The 13,225-nt window shown below is 50.0% G+C and overlaps 1 protein-coding gene across 1 annotated transcript in view; it reads left to right on the forward strand.

The window, feature by feature from the left end:
* Positions 1–12,975, forward strand: part of NMT1 (N-myristoyltransferase 1) — a 28,570-nt gene extending 15,595 nt beyond the window's left edge. The window contains exons 4-12 of the mRNA XM_033091074.1: positions 3,427–3,545; positions 4,124–4,215; positions 5,199–5,315; positions 6,078–6,248; positions 7,078–7,186; positions 9,316–9,486; positions 10,088–10,255; positions 11,281–11,418; positions 12,619–12,975. Of these exons, the coding sequence (XP_032946965.1) occupies positions 3,427–3,545; positions 4,124–4,215; positions 5,199–5,315; positions 6,078–6,248; positions 7,078–7,186; positions 9,316–9,486; positions 10,088–10,255; positions 11,281–11,418; positions 12,619–12,639 (1,106 nt within the window). The 3' untranslated portion in view covers positions 12,640–12,975. The remainder of the gene's footprint in view (positions 1–3,426; positions 3,546–4,123; positions 4,216–5,198; positions 5,316–6,077; positions 6,249–7,077; positions 7,187–9,315; positions 9,487–10,087; positions 10,256–11,280; positions 11,419–12,618) is intronic.
* Positions 12,976–13,225: the final 250 nt, after the last annotated feature.

Raw genomic sequence — 13,225 nt, forward strand, 5'->3', positions numbered from 1 at the left:
ACACACTCTGCCTCTGAATGACATGCACACAGGCATTTGGTGGTGACTGCCAGACATCTTGGCCCAGTCATCAGATGGGGTTTTGGGGTTTTTTATTTTTCATTAGGGATTTGCAAATGGGTAACTTAGCTCCATTCTTCATAGACAGTGGGACCTGGGGACGAGGTGAATTAGGTAATGGGCTGCTTCTGTTCCTCTTCAGTCCACTTGCTCTTTGTTGTTTGCCTCACTTTCCCTCCCTGTAAGTGTAGAAAGTGCTGCAGTTCTGTTTCCAGAAAGCTCATGAGAAAGCCACACAGTTGCTCACGGGCCCTGACGCTCTCAGGAAGGTATAGCAAGGCTTAGTACTATTGTTTTCTGGACGTGCCTTCTGTGCAGTGTGTGGTGTGGGGCTCTGGAAGAGGCTCTGAGCATCTGAGCAGCCTGTCTTTCAGGTCCGTGGCCCGTCAAGTCCAAGTGCAGGATTCCTTTGTTTCCATGAGTCAGCCCACAGCAAGTACGTTACACGCATCAGCTGGTCTGTGTGGCTGAGGTGTCACCCTCATTCTCCTTCAAGTATCCTTAGGGTAGTGTGATTTCTAGCCTCTTGCCTTTATTTTTTTCCTGCTTAAATGGGGCTAATGACTGTAGAACACAAGCATATCAAGTGTACTGTGTTTTCAGCACTCCCCACCTTTTTTGGGAGAGTTATAATTAGATTGTATTCCACTAAAGAGGCAAGAATTCTTTCGAAGTTTAAAATCATTCTAACTTCACCATTGAAAGGTCTAAACAGTAAGTGTTTTAGACTTATAACAATTCTGTGTGCTCCCAAATAAACTTTTGATCTCCTTTTTCAGATTATATCATTTTACTTTTTAAAAGTCACCTATGTTCGTTTCATTCTCGCCACAGAACTGGCGCATTCTGAGATTCCATGCATAAGGGGTTGAAGAAGTAAATGGAAATGCTTATTGCACACAGGACCTAGTAACCAACCTAAATGAAAAGATTTGGCCTTGAAATTATTGTGATACAGTCATGAGCCTCATAATAACATTTCGATCAACGACGGACCATATACAGTGGTGGCCCATACAACTATAATGGAGCTGAAAAATTCCTATCACCCAGTGACAATAATGTTGGTATAAACAGACCGTACTGCCAGCCATACAGTCACGGACAGTACATAACACTTGATATTGATAGTAAACAACTATGTTACTGGTTTGTGTATTTATTATACTGCTTGTTGTGATTTTAGAGTGTGTTCTTTCTATTTATAAAAAACAAAACACAGAGTTTGTTGTAAAACAGTATGCCATGTGACAGCGGCAGCAGCCTCATACATCTCGTGTTTGCCACCTCTCTTGACTGCATTTTTTTCTCTTATGCTTGATCTCGTGTTGTTTTGTGCAGTAACATGCTGTACAGGCTTGTAGCCTAGAAGCGATAGGCTATGCCATAGAGCCTAGGTGTGGACTAGACTAGACCACTAGGTTTGTCTAAGTGCATTCTGTGTTCACACAACGATGAAATCTAATGATGCGTTTCTCAGGACATATCCTTATCGTTCAGCAGTGCATGATTGTACAGTGGGAGAGACCACCTCTCCCAAGCAAACCTCTTGGAGAGTCAGATTGTCAATAGGAGGTAGTCAGGTGCTTCTCTGCTGTGTGTCCCTGTTGCCTGCACTCGCTAGTTTCTTGGTAATGTTTTAGCATGTTGGTAATGTCTCATTTCTTGACTATTTCCCCAGAAGACGGGACATCTTGTAGGGACAGCGACCTTGTCTTTTCCTAGTGATATCCTAGTGCATAATGCCTGATGCATGGTATCTTGTCCATGGAAATCATTTAGAAAAAAAAATTAAAAGATTCTGAAGTTAAATGTATTTTGGAAAAGGTATAAATTCAGTAGAAGACAAGGACAAGACGAGAACAGAAATCCTTGGTGTTGTCTAAAGGTTTGGCCTTAGCTTTGCAGGCTCAAACATTTTTACATGGCAGTGAATTGGAAGCAGGTTGACTTATATTAAATTAATTCACAAGGGCTACTTTATAAATAAATCCAAAGGCCAGTTTCTAAACTAGAGAAGAAAAATATCACCTTTCTCCCAAGCAGACCTCTTGGGGAGTCAGATTGTAAATAGGAGATAGCCAGATGCTTCCCTGCTGTGTGTCCTCACTGTCACCTGCATTTTCTAGTTTGTGACCCTTAGCATGTTGGTAATGTCTCATTTCTTGAATATTTCCCCAGAAGACAGGGCGTCTTGTGGGGACAGGTACCTTGTCTTGTCCTGGCTGTGCCCTAGTGCATGATGTCTGATGCATGGTTGGTGGTCAGTAAATGTGTTGAGTGAAAGAGAGGTAGGTGGCCAGTCCTGATGGCGTTGTCTGCAGCTCATAACCAGATGGAGCCATTTCTACTACACCTGCTCCACGGATCCATTACCGGGAGGGTTTAGAGCTGCCTGTTGTACGTTAGAATGATGTATTTGGACCAGGAGTCTGAAAGTCAGTAAAGACATGAATTGAGTGCCTAGTGTGTACCAAGTCCTATGCTAGGAGCAGCAGTGTACTGAGTGGGTCCCTTTTGAAGATTCAGTTTTCAAAATGTGCTGAACATTGCATTCTTCCAAGTGTGAATGAGCTCTGAATTGTAGGAACTAACTCCAACAGCCAGAAAGAAGTGGTTGATTTGTCCCATATTTATCAAATGAGTGTGATTTGGCTGTGGGTGGGAATCGGGGCTGTGTCTTCTGAGTTCCCCAAGCGCACCTCACACACTCCACAGAGGAAGGGTGTCTGTCCAGGGCGGGGGTGTGGTGTCAGAGCCTAACTTCCCGGCAGCATTGTGTGGACTCAGTGATTCAGCCTAAAGGCCCTCGCAGGCCTCTAAACACAGAGGGCCTGAGTTGGCAGTAGCATTTAACTGGCCCACATTGCCGAAAGCTACGGCTGGCAGGGCCAAGATCCAGCCTGGCGCCTAGATGCCATCATCTGGTTCAGGAATGGGCCCAGTACATTGTTGCTGTTGACACAAAAGCAGCCTTGTTGTAACTCCTTGTGAACCCATCCAGGTCGATGGGCCTGGGCCAAAGCCGTGACAGCACTCTTTACACCAACCAGGAGGCAGCAGGCCAAATAGTCAAGATAAATGTTTGTCATTCAGTAATCAGAGGGAGATGTAAAAGGTTTCTCAAAAAAACCAACCACCTTGGATCCCAGTGATTGTTCTGAAGCTTTGCCCTGAATTGGCCCTCAGTTAGGGGCCAAGGGTAGCAGGAGAGACGAGACGGTCTGCATTTGCCAGGCACACAGTGTTCTTCAGATGGGGGCTCCTGGGGACAGAAGGAGTCTGCTGTGGTCAGTCTTTCACCTGAGCTTCCCTCCCCCAGGAGGCAGAGGGTGAGGTTCATGGCTGTCTGTGCTCTTCTTCCAGGAGAAGTGGTGAACACGCACGGTCCCGTGGAGCCTGATAAGGACAACATCCGCAAGGAGCCCTACAGCCTGCCCCAGGGCTTCACCTGGGATGCCTTAGACCTGGGGGATCGAGGTGTGGTGAGTAGGCTCAGCAGGCCACAGGCGGGGACGGGCACCACTGGAGCCCTGCCGTCGTGGACAGACAGCTTCTACTCAAGCCTTCAAGGACTCTCTTGAGAGCTGAGCCGAACGAGTCTGAACAGAACCCCCACCCCCAGCCCCCCAATCTGTTGCCTCGGGCCGACCCAAGACTCTACAGAAATATTACTTGGCTTCTCAGGCAGGTTGAGAGTTAGCCTCTGTAGCTCCCCGAGACGGATACCCTTTTTTCATGCTTTTATTTTTCTTGTTCATCCATTCATTCATTCCTTTGTGTTAAGGAGGGAGTGATTGGTTAGTTGGATGACATTCTTGGTTGTCTGCCACTTTATGTGCTTAAGTTTGCCACTCTACCCCTGGGTGGCTCAGTTTCCCATTACAACTAGGGTGCTCATTCCCAGAGAGTCCCTGTCATGCCTGGGATGGAAAGGATTTGTGAGATTAAACATGGTTTTTGGTAGTTTGCCTTGCCCTCTGAAAAGCTTGGCGCCCCAGGGTATTGGAGTTGGCCCCCAACTGGCAGAATACCTCTAAGGCAGCTCCGTATTTCTCTACAGCTGAAAGAATTATACACCCTCCTGAATGAGAATTATGTGGAAGATGATGACAACATGTTCCGGTTTGATTATTCTCCAGAATTTCTTTTATGGTGAGTTGTAAGGGCTTTTTTTATGGTTCTGGGGCAAGGCTGAGAGCAGAACCACCACAGGGCATCAGATTTTTCATCCTTGCCAAGCCAACCTTTGAATGTCAAGTTAGTGTGTAATTTCTGACTTCCTGCATCTGAAGGAGACTCACTTCCAGTGGAGCTTAGAAGCAAAACCTTATTTCAGATCATGTGACTGGGTGAGGGAGACTTTGTGGAAATGGTACCCAGAAGAAAAGATCGTGTATTGCATGGTGACTTTATGTAAAAAGGGAAGGAGGGATGAGAGCTAAGATTTAAAAGAAGGGTCATTTTCTATCTAGTTCCTGAGCTCTCAGTTGTACAAAAATGGCTTTGCCCTGCTGAGCCCTCCTCCATTTTGGAAGGTAGAGGAATGAGGCTGAAATGTGGAGGGGGCTGCCTGATGCAGGAGGGAAAGGAAGAATGGGCAAACGGGGGGTGAGTGATGGAGCCCAGAGGGCACATGGAGACGAGCTCCAGGGGCTCTGCAATTGGCTCCCAGCCACAGGACCCACTGGACTCGGAGCCAAGGAAGCCAGTCCTCTGGCTTAAGCTGTCAAGAGTGAGTGAGCACAGGGTGGCCGCTTAGCCCCGTTGGTTAGAGCGTGGTGCTGGTAGCACCAAGGTTGCCAGTTCAATCCCTGCATAGGCCACTGTGAGCTGCACCCGCCTTAAAAACATAATAAGTAAAAAGAGTGAGTGAACACAAAGAAATTGGATGGAGTATACAGCCCTCAGTATGACAGCCTTGGATTGGTAGGTGAGTAGGCCAGGTGGGCTAAGCAGCAAGAACGGGCTATGGCTCGATTCCATTTATGTCCCGGAGGGATTGGCCTTAAAGAGAATTTAGCTGTTAACCCCCAGGGGAAGGTGGCAGCATTGAGGCTAGAACCAAACTCGGGACGACAACAGCCTGCCACACCCGCTGGCGAGCAGCACTGCAACTGCAGCCCTGTCTTTTCTAGGGCTCTCCGGCCTCCTGGCTGGCTCCCTCAGTGGCACTGTGGGGTTCGAGTGGTCTCAAGTCGTAAACTGGTAGGGTTCATCAGTGCCATCCCAGCAAACATCCACATCTATGACACGTAAGTACCAGCGCCACCTGCAACCCCACGTCCGCACCATCCTGCTCAGTCTGAGAGGGAAGGGAAGAAAAAAAGGTACACAGACCTTCCACAAAAGAAAGGGGAAGGTCCCATGAAGGGAGGGAACTGGGGCCCTGGGGATAGAAATTCATAGTAAGAACCTCCTGTTTTGCTCTGATTTGTTGCTGGTTCTCTTGTCTGGGACCTGTGCTGAAAGGGGTCCACCCCGAGGGCCAATGCACCACCAAACAGGAGCTCAGTGTTTGCACTTGCACCAGTCACGTGTTGAGGCACGTGAGCAGCTTCAGAAATGGGCCAGAGCCACTGTGACTCCCATCCAGATAGTCACAGGGCCTCAAGCTCTGCTCTCTACTCCCTGGAAACGTCAGAACCATCTGCCACAGTCTTCTGGGCTTATAGGCCATGGGTTCTCGTTGGAGACAAAGCCCTTGCAATCCTAGAATATCCTTTGACTTACTCTGTGAGGTTCCCTGTCTGCTAACGTGGGACTCCCCCAGCTTGCCACTGTAGAGTCTCCAGGGAGATGCTGGCAGTGCCTTCAAATAAAGCAGTTTGGTGGAGACCCACTTACCTTTGGAAGTAAAATCTGTTGAGAGCAGAGTCCACGTGCTGACTGCCAAGTGCAGCTGGTGGCAGAACATGTCTGCTGAAGGCCCCGTCCCTCCAGGGGTGGCTGCATGTGCTGGAAGGGGTTACTTTCCCTGTTAAAAACCTTGGCATGGTTTTTTTCTCCCTCTTCAGAGAGAAGAAAATGGTAGAGATCAACTTCCTGTGCGTCCACAAGAAGCTGCGCTCCAAGAGGGTTGCTCCTGTTCTGATCCGCGAGATAACCCGGCGAGTTCACTTGGAGGGCATTTTCCAAGCTGTTTACACGGCCGGGGTGGTGTTACCAAAGCCTGTCGGCACCTGCAGGTGATCACCTCCTCCTGCAAGGCCTGCAAGGCCCTAGACGTCCTGGCATGCCCGCTCCAGTGGAGGAGCTGTGTCACTGTGTGTCACTGCTCTGCCTTGCAGCCCAGGGCATGGCCGGGAGCATCTTGCTTCTCTAATGTCTGATAAGATGGGTGCTGGGTGCCTACAGGAGCCAGGTAGGGAGCAGGGAGGAGTGAAGGGGGAGGATATGGGGATGGCAGACTGGAAAGGGCGTGCCCTACCCAAAGGGGTTAGCCGTTCTCCACTCCCATTCATTCCTGCCCTTTGGAAACAAGGGGTCAGTCTCCTGGGGTTTTGTTTTAGTTTTTAAGGAGGAGCCCAAATCTGGATTTTTATGGTAAATGTCCGAAAGTTTTACATGGCTCAATTGTATTTTGAACATTGTGTGGGCCAAAGAGCATGTCTGATCCTTGTGTGACCCAAGGACAACCTCGACCTCAGAAAGTTGTTTGAAACAATCACAGTCTGTGCCTCAAGAACTTGAAAAGCAAAACACCAGGCAAATGCAGTAGAGGAGGGAGGAGGAGGGTGGCAAACGCTCAGAGAACTGGTAAGTCTTTTCCGTTGACTGACTCCAGGAGTGAGGAGCCTTCTGCCCAGACAGCTGCTGTAACAGGCGTTGCTTTGGAAATTGAGAAAGAAAAATAGGGAGAAAGAATCCAGAAGGCGCTCTGGCAACTCAAGCAGGGCAGTGCCCCTGGCTCAAGTGGTGTCTCATGCCACCTGCTGGCCATCTGGGGATCTCCATGCCATCGCCCTCTGGGACTTGCCAGAATCCTCTGAGGACAGGACATTTGTGTCCCCACAGGTATTGGCATCGATCTCTAAACCCACGGAAACTGATTGAAGTGAAGTTCTCCCACCTGAGCAGAAACATGACCATGCAGCGTACCATGAAGCTCTACCGACTGCCAGAGGCCAGTGGTGCTCTAGGGTGATGGGCAGAGGGCAACAGAGGCTGAGGAGAGCCTGTCTCTCCGCAGGAAAGGAACAAGGCTTTGGGGCGGGGGAGGGAGTCAGAAAAGTGACTCAACCCATAGTTTCCAGATTCCTAGACTTGCCATTTCCGTTGTCTATAGTAAGGGTTTTATTTTAGTTTGACTTTCTCAGTTCTCCTGCACCTGGGCTAGCTTCTCTGTCATCTGTTGATAGGCTCAGAGAACATCTCTTCTCTGTAATTTTAGCTAAAGGGAGCTTAAATAGAAAAATGGATCTACTCACTGAACTGCAACACATCCCCGAGCCCAGTATAAATAAGCTAGAGAGTGCTGCTCCTTCTGCCACGTCAGGCAAAGGAACAGATGAGCTGGGCTTGTGAGGGAAGCCCAGATTTCGAATCCCAATCCCCCTCATCCAGATTTTGCCATTGAAGAACTGGGCAACCTAGAGTGAGCTGGTTTTCTATCCTGGGCCTCAGTTTCCCAACAAAACCAATGGTCCATGTTCTCCAGTTGTGCTTTGAGGATCCTAATGGATCATCCAATGGCTTCTCTTCCCTCAGAGTTCTTCCAGGCGGTTACACAGTTAGTGGGCACCTGCTGATGAGAGGCTGCCTGCCTGGGCTTACCAGCCAGCAAACTGGATCAATCCCCCTGGACCCGGTTAATCCACCACTGGCTTGGGGTCGTTAGTGTTCTGTTTTGAGAAATGGCTGCAGGCAGTTAGACGCTGCCCAAAAAGCCAGTGTCGGGGAGCTGTGATAGGTATCTTCTCTGTTGTTACTATGACAGGTTTGCCCTGAGTTCTAGGCTGACAAAGAACATTCTTTAAGTGGTGTACCTGCTGGAAGAATGTCTGGATCTCCCCGCCGGTGGGTGAGAATCCCAGCATGGCTGCTTTTTCAGTCCAGGATTTGAGGGGTCGTGGTGGGAGCTGCCCTGTAGAAAACTCCGAGATCAGTAAGTTCCCTAGAGACATCCGGATTGGCAGGAATTGTGGCTGTGAGAGGTCCCGGACTGTAGTTCTAAAAGCAGTTCTTACCCTAGGAAGCAGTTGCATCAGGCAGTAACTGAGGTACATAAACTGTAACTCCACCCTGTTTTCAGATTTGGCTGACCCCACTTTGGCGGATTGAGTCTTTGGGGATATTCTCTCAGCCCCAGTATTTACTTGAGAGTATCACATGGCTTCCTTCTACTGAAACAGTTTTTAAGAAAAAGCAGCTATGGGGTAGGATTTTGGTTTGCAATTAAATCCCGGGAATTGGGTGCCATTCTTTTGAATTGAACTTGCATGAGTGTTGTGCTGGGGGCATTACTGGTACAGCGGCGTCTGAGTGGACAGAGTAGGCACCCAGTGCAGAGCTGCTGAGCCCGGGGTTTCCACAGTGCCTGTTGCTGGGAGGCCTTGTGGGGGCTGCTCTAAGTCTGTAGGAGAGACACCCGTGTAGGAGGAGCTCAGCTCGAGTTCAGTGGGAGAAGGTTGTGAGGGCTGGGAGGGGAGGAGCAAGGAAGGCTTCGCCGAGGCCCAGGAGTAGCACATCCATGGGAGGGCAGGGTTTCTCTCCATCTTAGCACCGTTCACATTGTCATGAGGACTCTCCGTGCTCTGCAGGATATTTTAGCAGCATCCCTAGCTTCTACCCGCAAAGTGCCAGTAGCCCCCCACCCCTAGTTGTGACAACCAAAGATGTCTTTGAATATTGTCAGATGTTCTCTAGGGGGCAATATCGCCCACTGGGCTGGAGGGACAGAAGGCACAGTGAGAGCAGCCAGTTAGTCCTAGTCCAGGGGTGCAGGGTCTTGTGCTCTGCATTGGGGAGTTTGGAATAAGGAAGGGGTGTGGTGGGTTGTGTTTCTTAGGGAGACAGTCTGGGCCATGTGGATAAGAGATCGAAACAACAGCCTTAACTAGGAGGGAGAGAGCCAAACGACACTGAGAGGCAGGACTTGTGCCTGCGTGGATACGGACAGTGGGAGAGGGAATTGCCAAGGGTAACCGGGTCGGGAAAGGGAGACAATGGGAAGTTTTGGGTGCCTGTAGGACTTGAGAGGGAGCCAGGACGCTCACAGCACATCTGATGCCGTCTTGTTTATCTTCCTTCCAGTCTCCCAAGACAGCTGGATTGCGACCGATGGAAAAAAAGGACATTCCAGTAGTGCACCAGCTCCTCACCAGGTACCTGAAGCAGTTTCACCTCACGCCAGTCATGAGCCAGGAGGAGGTGGAGCACTGGTTTTACCCCCAGGAGAATATCATTGACACTTTTGTGGTGGAGGTGAGTGGGGAGGGTGTTCCGGGGCTCTGACCGTTCAGAGACGCGTCGTCCTTAAGTGCTCAGGCTCCTGGGCTCAGTGCTGACGAACCATTGACAGGAGGTTGTACCCTGAACTTCCTTGACCGTGCAAACTTGGTCCTCCCTGAAGACGGAAGTTGTAGCTTACACTTGCTGAAATGATACCCTCTGGATGGGGCATAACCCTACTGCCTCTTCCCCCTCACCCCTATTGGTGACAGAGAGAGAACTGAGCCCCTCTTTGTCAGGCAAGCCTGCGATTCCCCACCTGTCCCGGCTTGAGGCATCGGGGACACAGTCTGGGGAATGTGAGCCGCAAGAAGTCCCTGGCACTGCACAGCCGGGACAGAGCTGACAGGTTCGGCCCACAGTCCAGCCTGGATTTTCCTCCTGGCTCTGTCCTCACATGCCCTGGCCAGTGGATTTTCTCCTCCCTGCATATCCTGTTTCAGTTTCCACCCATTCGTCTAGCGTGGCCGAGTTGCCTTCGGGTGGTGTGAGAGCAAAAGGAAACGTTCTGTGCCAGACTCCAGGCTCCCCGTGCCATGTGTGACATTGCCTTCTTTTATCATCTTCTCTTCAGAATGCAAACGGTGAGGTGACAGACTTCCTGAGCTTTTATACGCTGCCCTCCACCATCATGAACCATCCAACCCACAAGAGTCTAAAGGCTGCTTATTCTTTCTACAATGTTCACACCCAGACCCCCCTTCTAGACCTCATGAGCGACGCCCTTGTTCTCGCCAAGATGGTGAGCAGCAGACCGGGGGGGTCCGGGTTTCTGTGGGGCAGGGGCAGTAGAACCGTGCTGAGCGTAGCTCAGGCAAGAGAGCTGCTCACGGCTCGGGGGTGTCGAGCCCTCCTGCTCCGCTGAGGGAGGAGCCCAGCAGTTTTTAGCCAGCCACTCAAAACTAGGAGGGAGCAAGGAGCATCCACATGAAGTGAAGGCGGTGAACGCCTCCTGATTGATTGCAGTGAGTTTTGTTCTCACCGGAGGCGCTGCCAGGGAGCCTAAATAGCCAGGCCTGCTCGGGGAGGAAAGGGGTTCTCCTTACAACTTCCCCAGCATGGGAATGGGGAGATTGGTCTCTGTCGTGGTGAGTCATTGGAACAGCTGACTGTACCCTACAGGGGGAGGAGCCCAGGCTTCTTTCACACCCAAAAGCTCATCCTCAGTCAGTGCTTCGTCATGGGTTCTGCCTATAGTGAGCCCGGCCCACTGGGCCATCTGGACGGTGGACAGTCCAGTCTCCGCCCTCTGAGAGCTTCTGATTGAAGTGGTGAGATGTAGGAAATGTCTTTGCCACAGTCTCAAAGTAGCATATCAGTGCCATGAAATCACAGGGTACACACTGGAGACCTAAGAGTGGTGGTGTCCGGGGAGTGAGGGAGCAAGACAAGTGCTGACAGGAGCCAGCTTCTCAGAGGAAGGGGGTCAGGGCTTGGTCTCCACAGAGGACTGCAAGTTACTACAGTGTTTCAGGGAGGTGGAAGGAGGAACAACGAGAGCAGTGGCTTGGACATTGAGTGTACAAGTGTGCTTAGAGGGACGCTGAGCAAAGGCCTGTAGGGTGGCACCCAGAGTGTCCTGAAAACATCACTAGAGAGTGAGGCGCTGGCTGGAGTTTGGGTTTAACATGGAAGCAGCCAGAACTTCTGAAGGAAGATTGCTCTCATGGCCGCCTATGCGTGGTTCTGATATGATGGAAAAGGGCAGGAAAGTGAGGCAGCTGTTACCTCTCTCCGTTGTTCTTGTTTCTCCCTGGCGCCGTGCAGAAAGGGTTTGACGTGTTCAATGCACTGGATCTCATGGAGAACAAAGCCTTCCTCGAGAAGCTCAAGTTTGGCATCGGGGACGGCAACCTGCAGTATTATCTTTACAATTGGAAGTGCCCTAGCATGGGGGCTGAGAAGGTAGGTACCCAGCCGGGTCCGCCCAGGTCAGAGACAGGCTCAAGGATCCAGCATCAGCCTGGGCCCTTATTAACTGGTGTTGGTCCCCCACAAAGTCCCCTCCCTCCAATGGCCAGACCAGCAGGGTCTGTATTCCTCTTTCAGCAGCTGGGGTGAGGCGGGTAGAGGGGACAGGCTCCAGAGCCACACAGTAGCAGGAAGGTTGTCACCAGCTTCTCTTCCACCAGGTGACTCACCTCAGCTGGCTGGTGGCAGGGCTCTAAGTTGCCTACTTTTAACCATGAAGCTTAGAGTCTGAGGATTGAGGATTTCTTTTTTAATTTTATTTATTTTAGCTTCAGGTATACAAAACAATGTACTCCATTATCCCCTCACAAAGGGATAACCCCTCTCCCCCAACTCCTACCCCTCTGACATCATATGTAACTGTTACAATTCCCCTGACTCTATCCCTACGCTGTGCTTCACATCCTGTGACTGTATATATTAAGTTATAGTTGACACTCATTATTCAGCTTCAGCTTTAGGTGTACACTGCAGTGGTCAGGCATCTGTACTTCATTTACATAAAGTGGTCTCCCTAATAAACAAGTGTCCATCGGATACCCTACAAAATCTTTCCAACATTATTGATGATAGTCCCCAAACTGTCTGTCGTATCCCCGTGGCAATCCTGTGGTGACCAGTGGTGCTCTCTAATCCCCTCACCTTCGCCCTCATCCCCACCCCCCTCCCATGTGGCAACCCTCAGTTTTTTCTTTATATCTCAGACTGTTTCTGATTAGTTTGCTCATTTATTCTGTTCTTTAGATTCCACGTATAAGTGAGATCATATGGAGAGGAGTTCTTTTCCTCTCCTGGGCTGCTACCCTTATCCCAGCATGACCCTTCCTCTGCCAACTCTGAAGGGCAGCCCAGGGCCATGGGTGTGGTCCGCAGTTACAAAATAACCGAGTGCTGGAGGGTGGCCTGGTGGCCAGTTCCTTACGATGTTGGCAGTCATATAACTTGGACCATCTGACCAATGTGTAAAGCCCTGCGCAGAGGTTGAGGGCAAGCCCCAGGTTGCTGTGACTGCTCGCACAGCCCAGTGGCAATGTACGGGCTTAGCCATTTGGCACTTCACGTCTGGGTGGAGAAGTGGGCAAGGTTTCGGACAACTGCCGACTCAATTCTGCCTCTCCCCATTGGCTCTCCTAGGTTGGGCTGGTGTTACAGTAACCATTTGCCAGTGAGATTCTGGAAAAAGCCACTGAGAATTCAAACCAGGAAATGGAACCCCACCACTTGTTGGTCCAGTTACCACAAACGTGAGATTCCCTGGCAAAGGGAACAGAAGTGAACCGGCTTTACCAAACCGCCACTGAACTTGACAATTGTATTGCAATGGTGTAGGCTGCGTGATGTCACCTCTGGCCGTGTCTCTGGTCTCCCTACTTTCCAATTACATCCTTACGCAGCCACAATCAAGGGAATGTAACTGCTGAAAACTAGCTCGTGATTGGCATATTATGGAGTTAACGGGTGAATAATAAAAGTATATATATATATTATATATATATAAATATTTTAAATATCTTTCATGTTCCAAATGTACAAGGGTGTTTGGTCTCTAATGAAAAGATGAATCCAGATCATTCCTCAAAATTAGAATCAAGGACAGTATCAGGCAGACACATATTGGTACAGTGACTTGTTTCCCTCTGAAAGCAGGCATTGCCTTTTCTTGGGGGAGCAGGAGAGAAAGGGGGTGTGGGGAGTCTTATCCAGTTCCCCTTCTGAATCAGCTGGAATGATTGGCTTCGAG

Source organism: Rhinolophus ferrumequinum, chromosome 21 (assembly GCF_004115265.2).
Source record: "Rhinolophus ferrumequinum isolate MPI-CBG mRhiFer1 chromosome 21, mRhiFer1_v1.p, whole genome shotgun sequence".
NCBI classification, from domain to species: Eukaryota; Metazoa; Chordata; class Mammalia; order Chiroptera; family Rhinolophidae; genus Rhinolophus; species Rhinolophus ferrumequinum.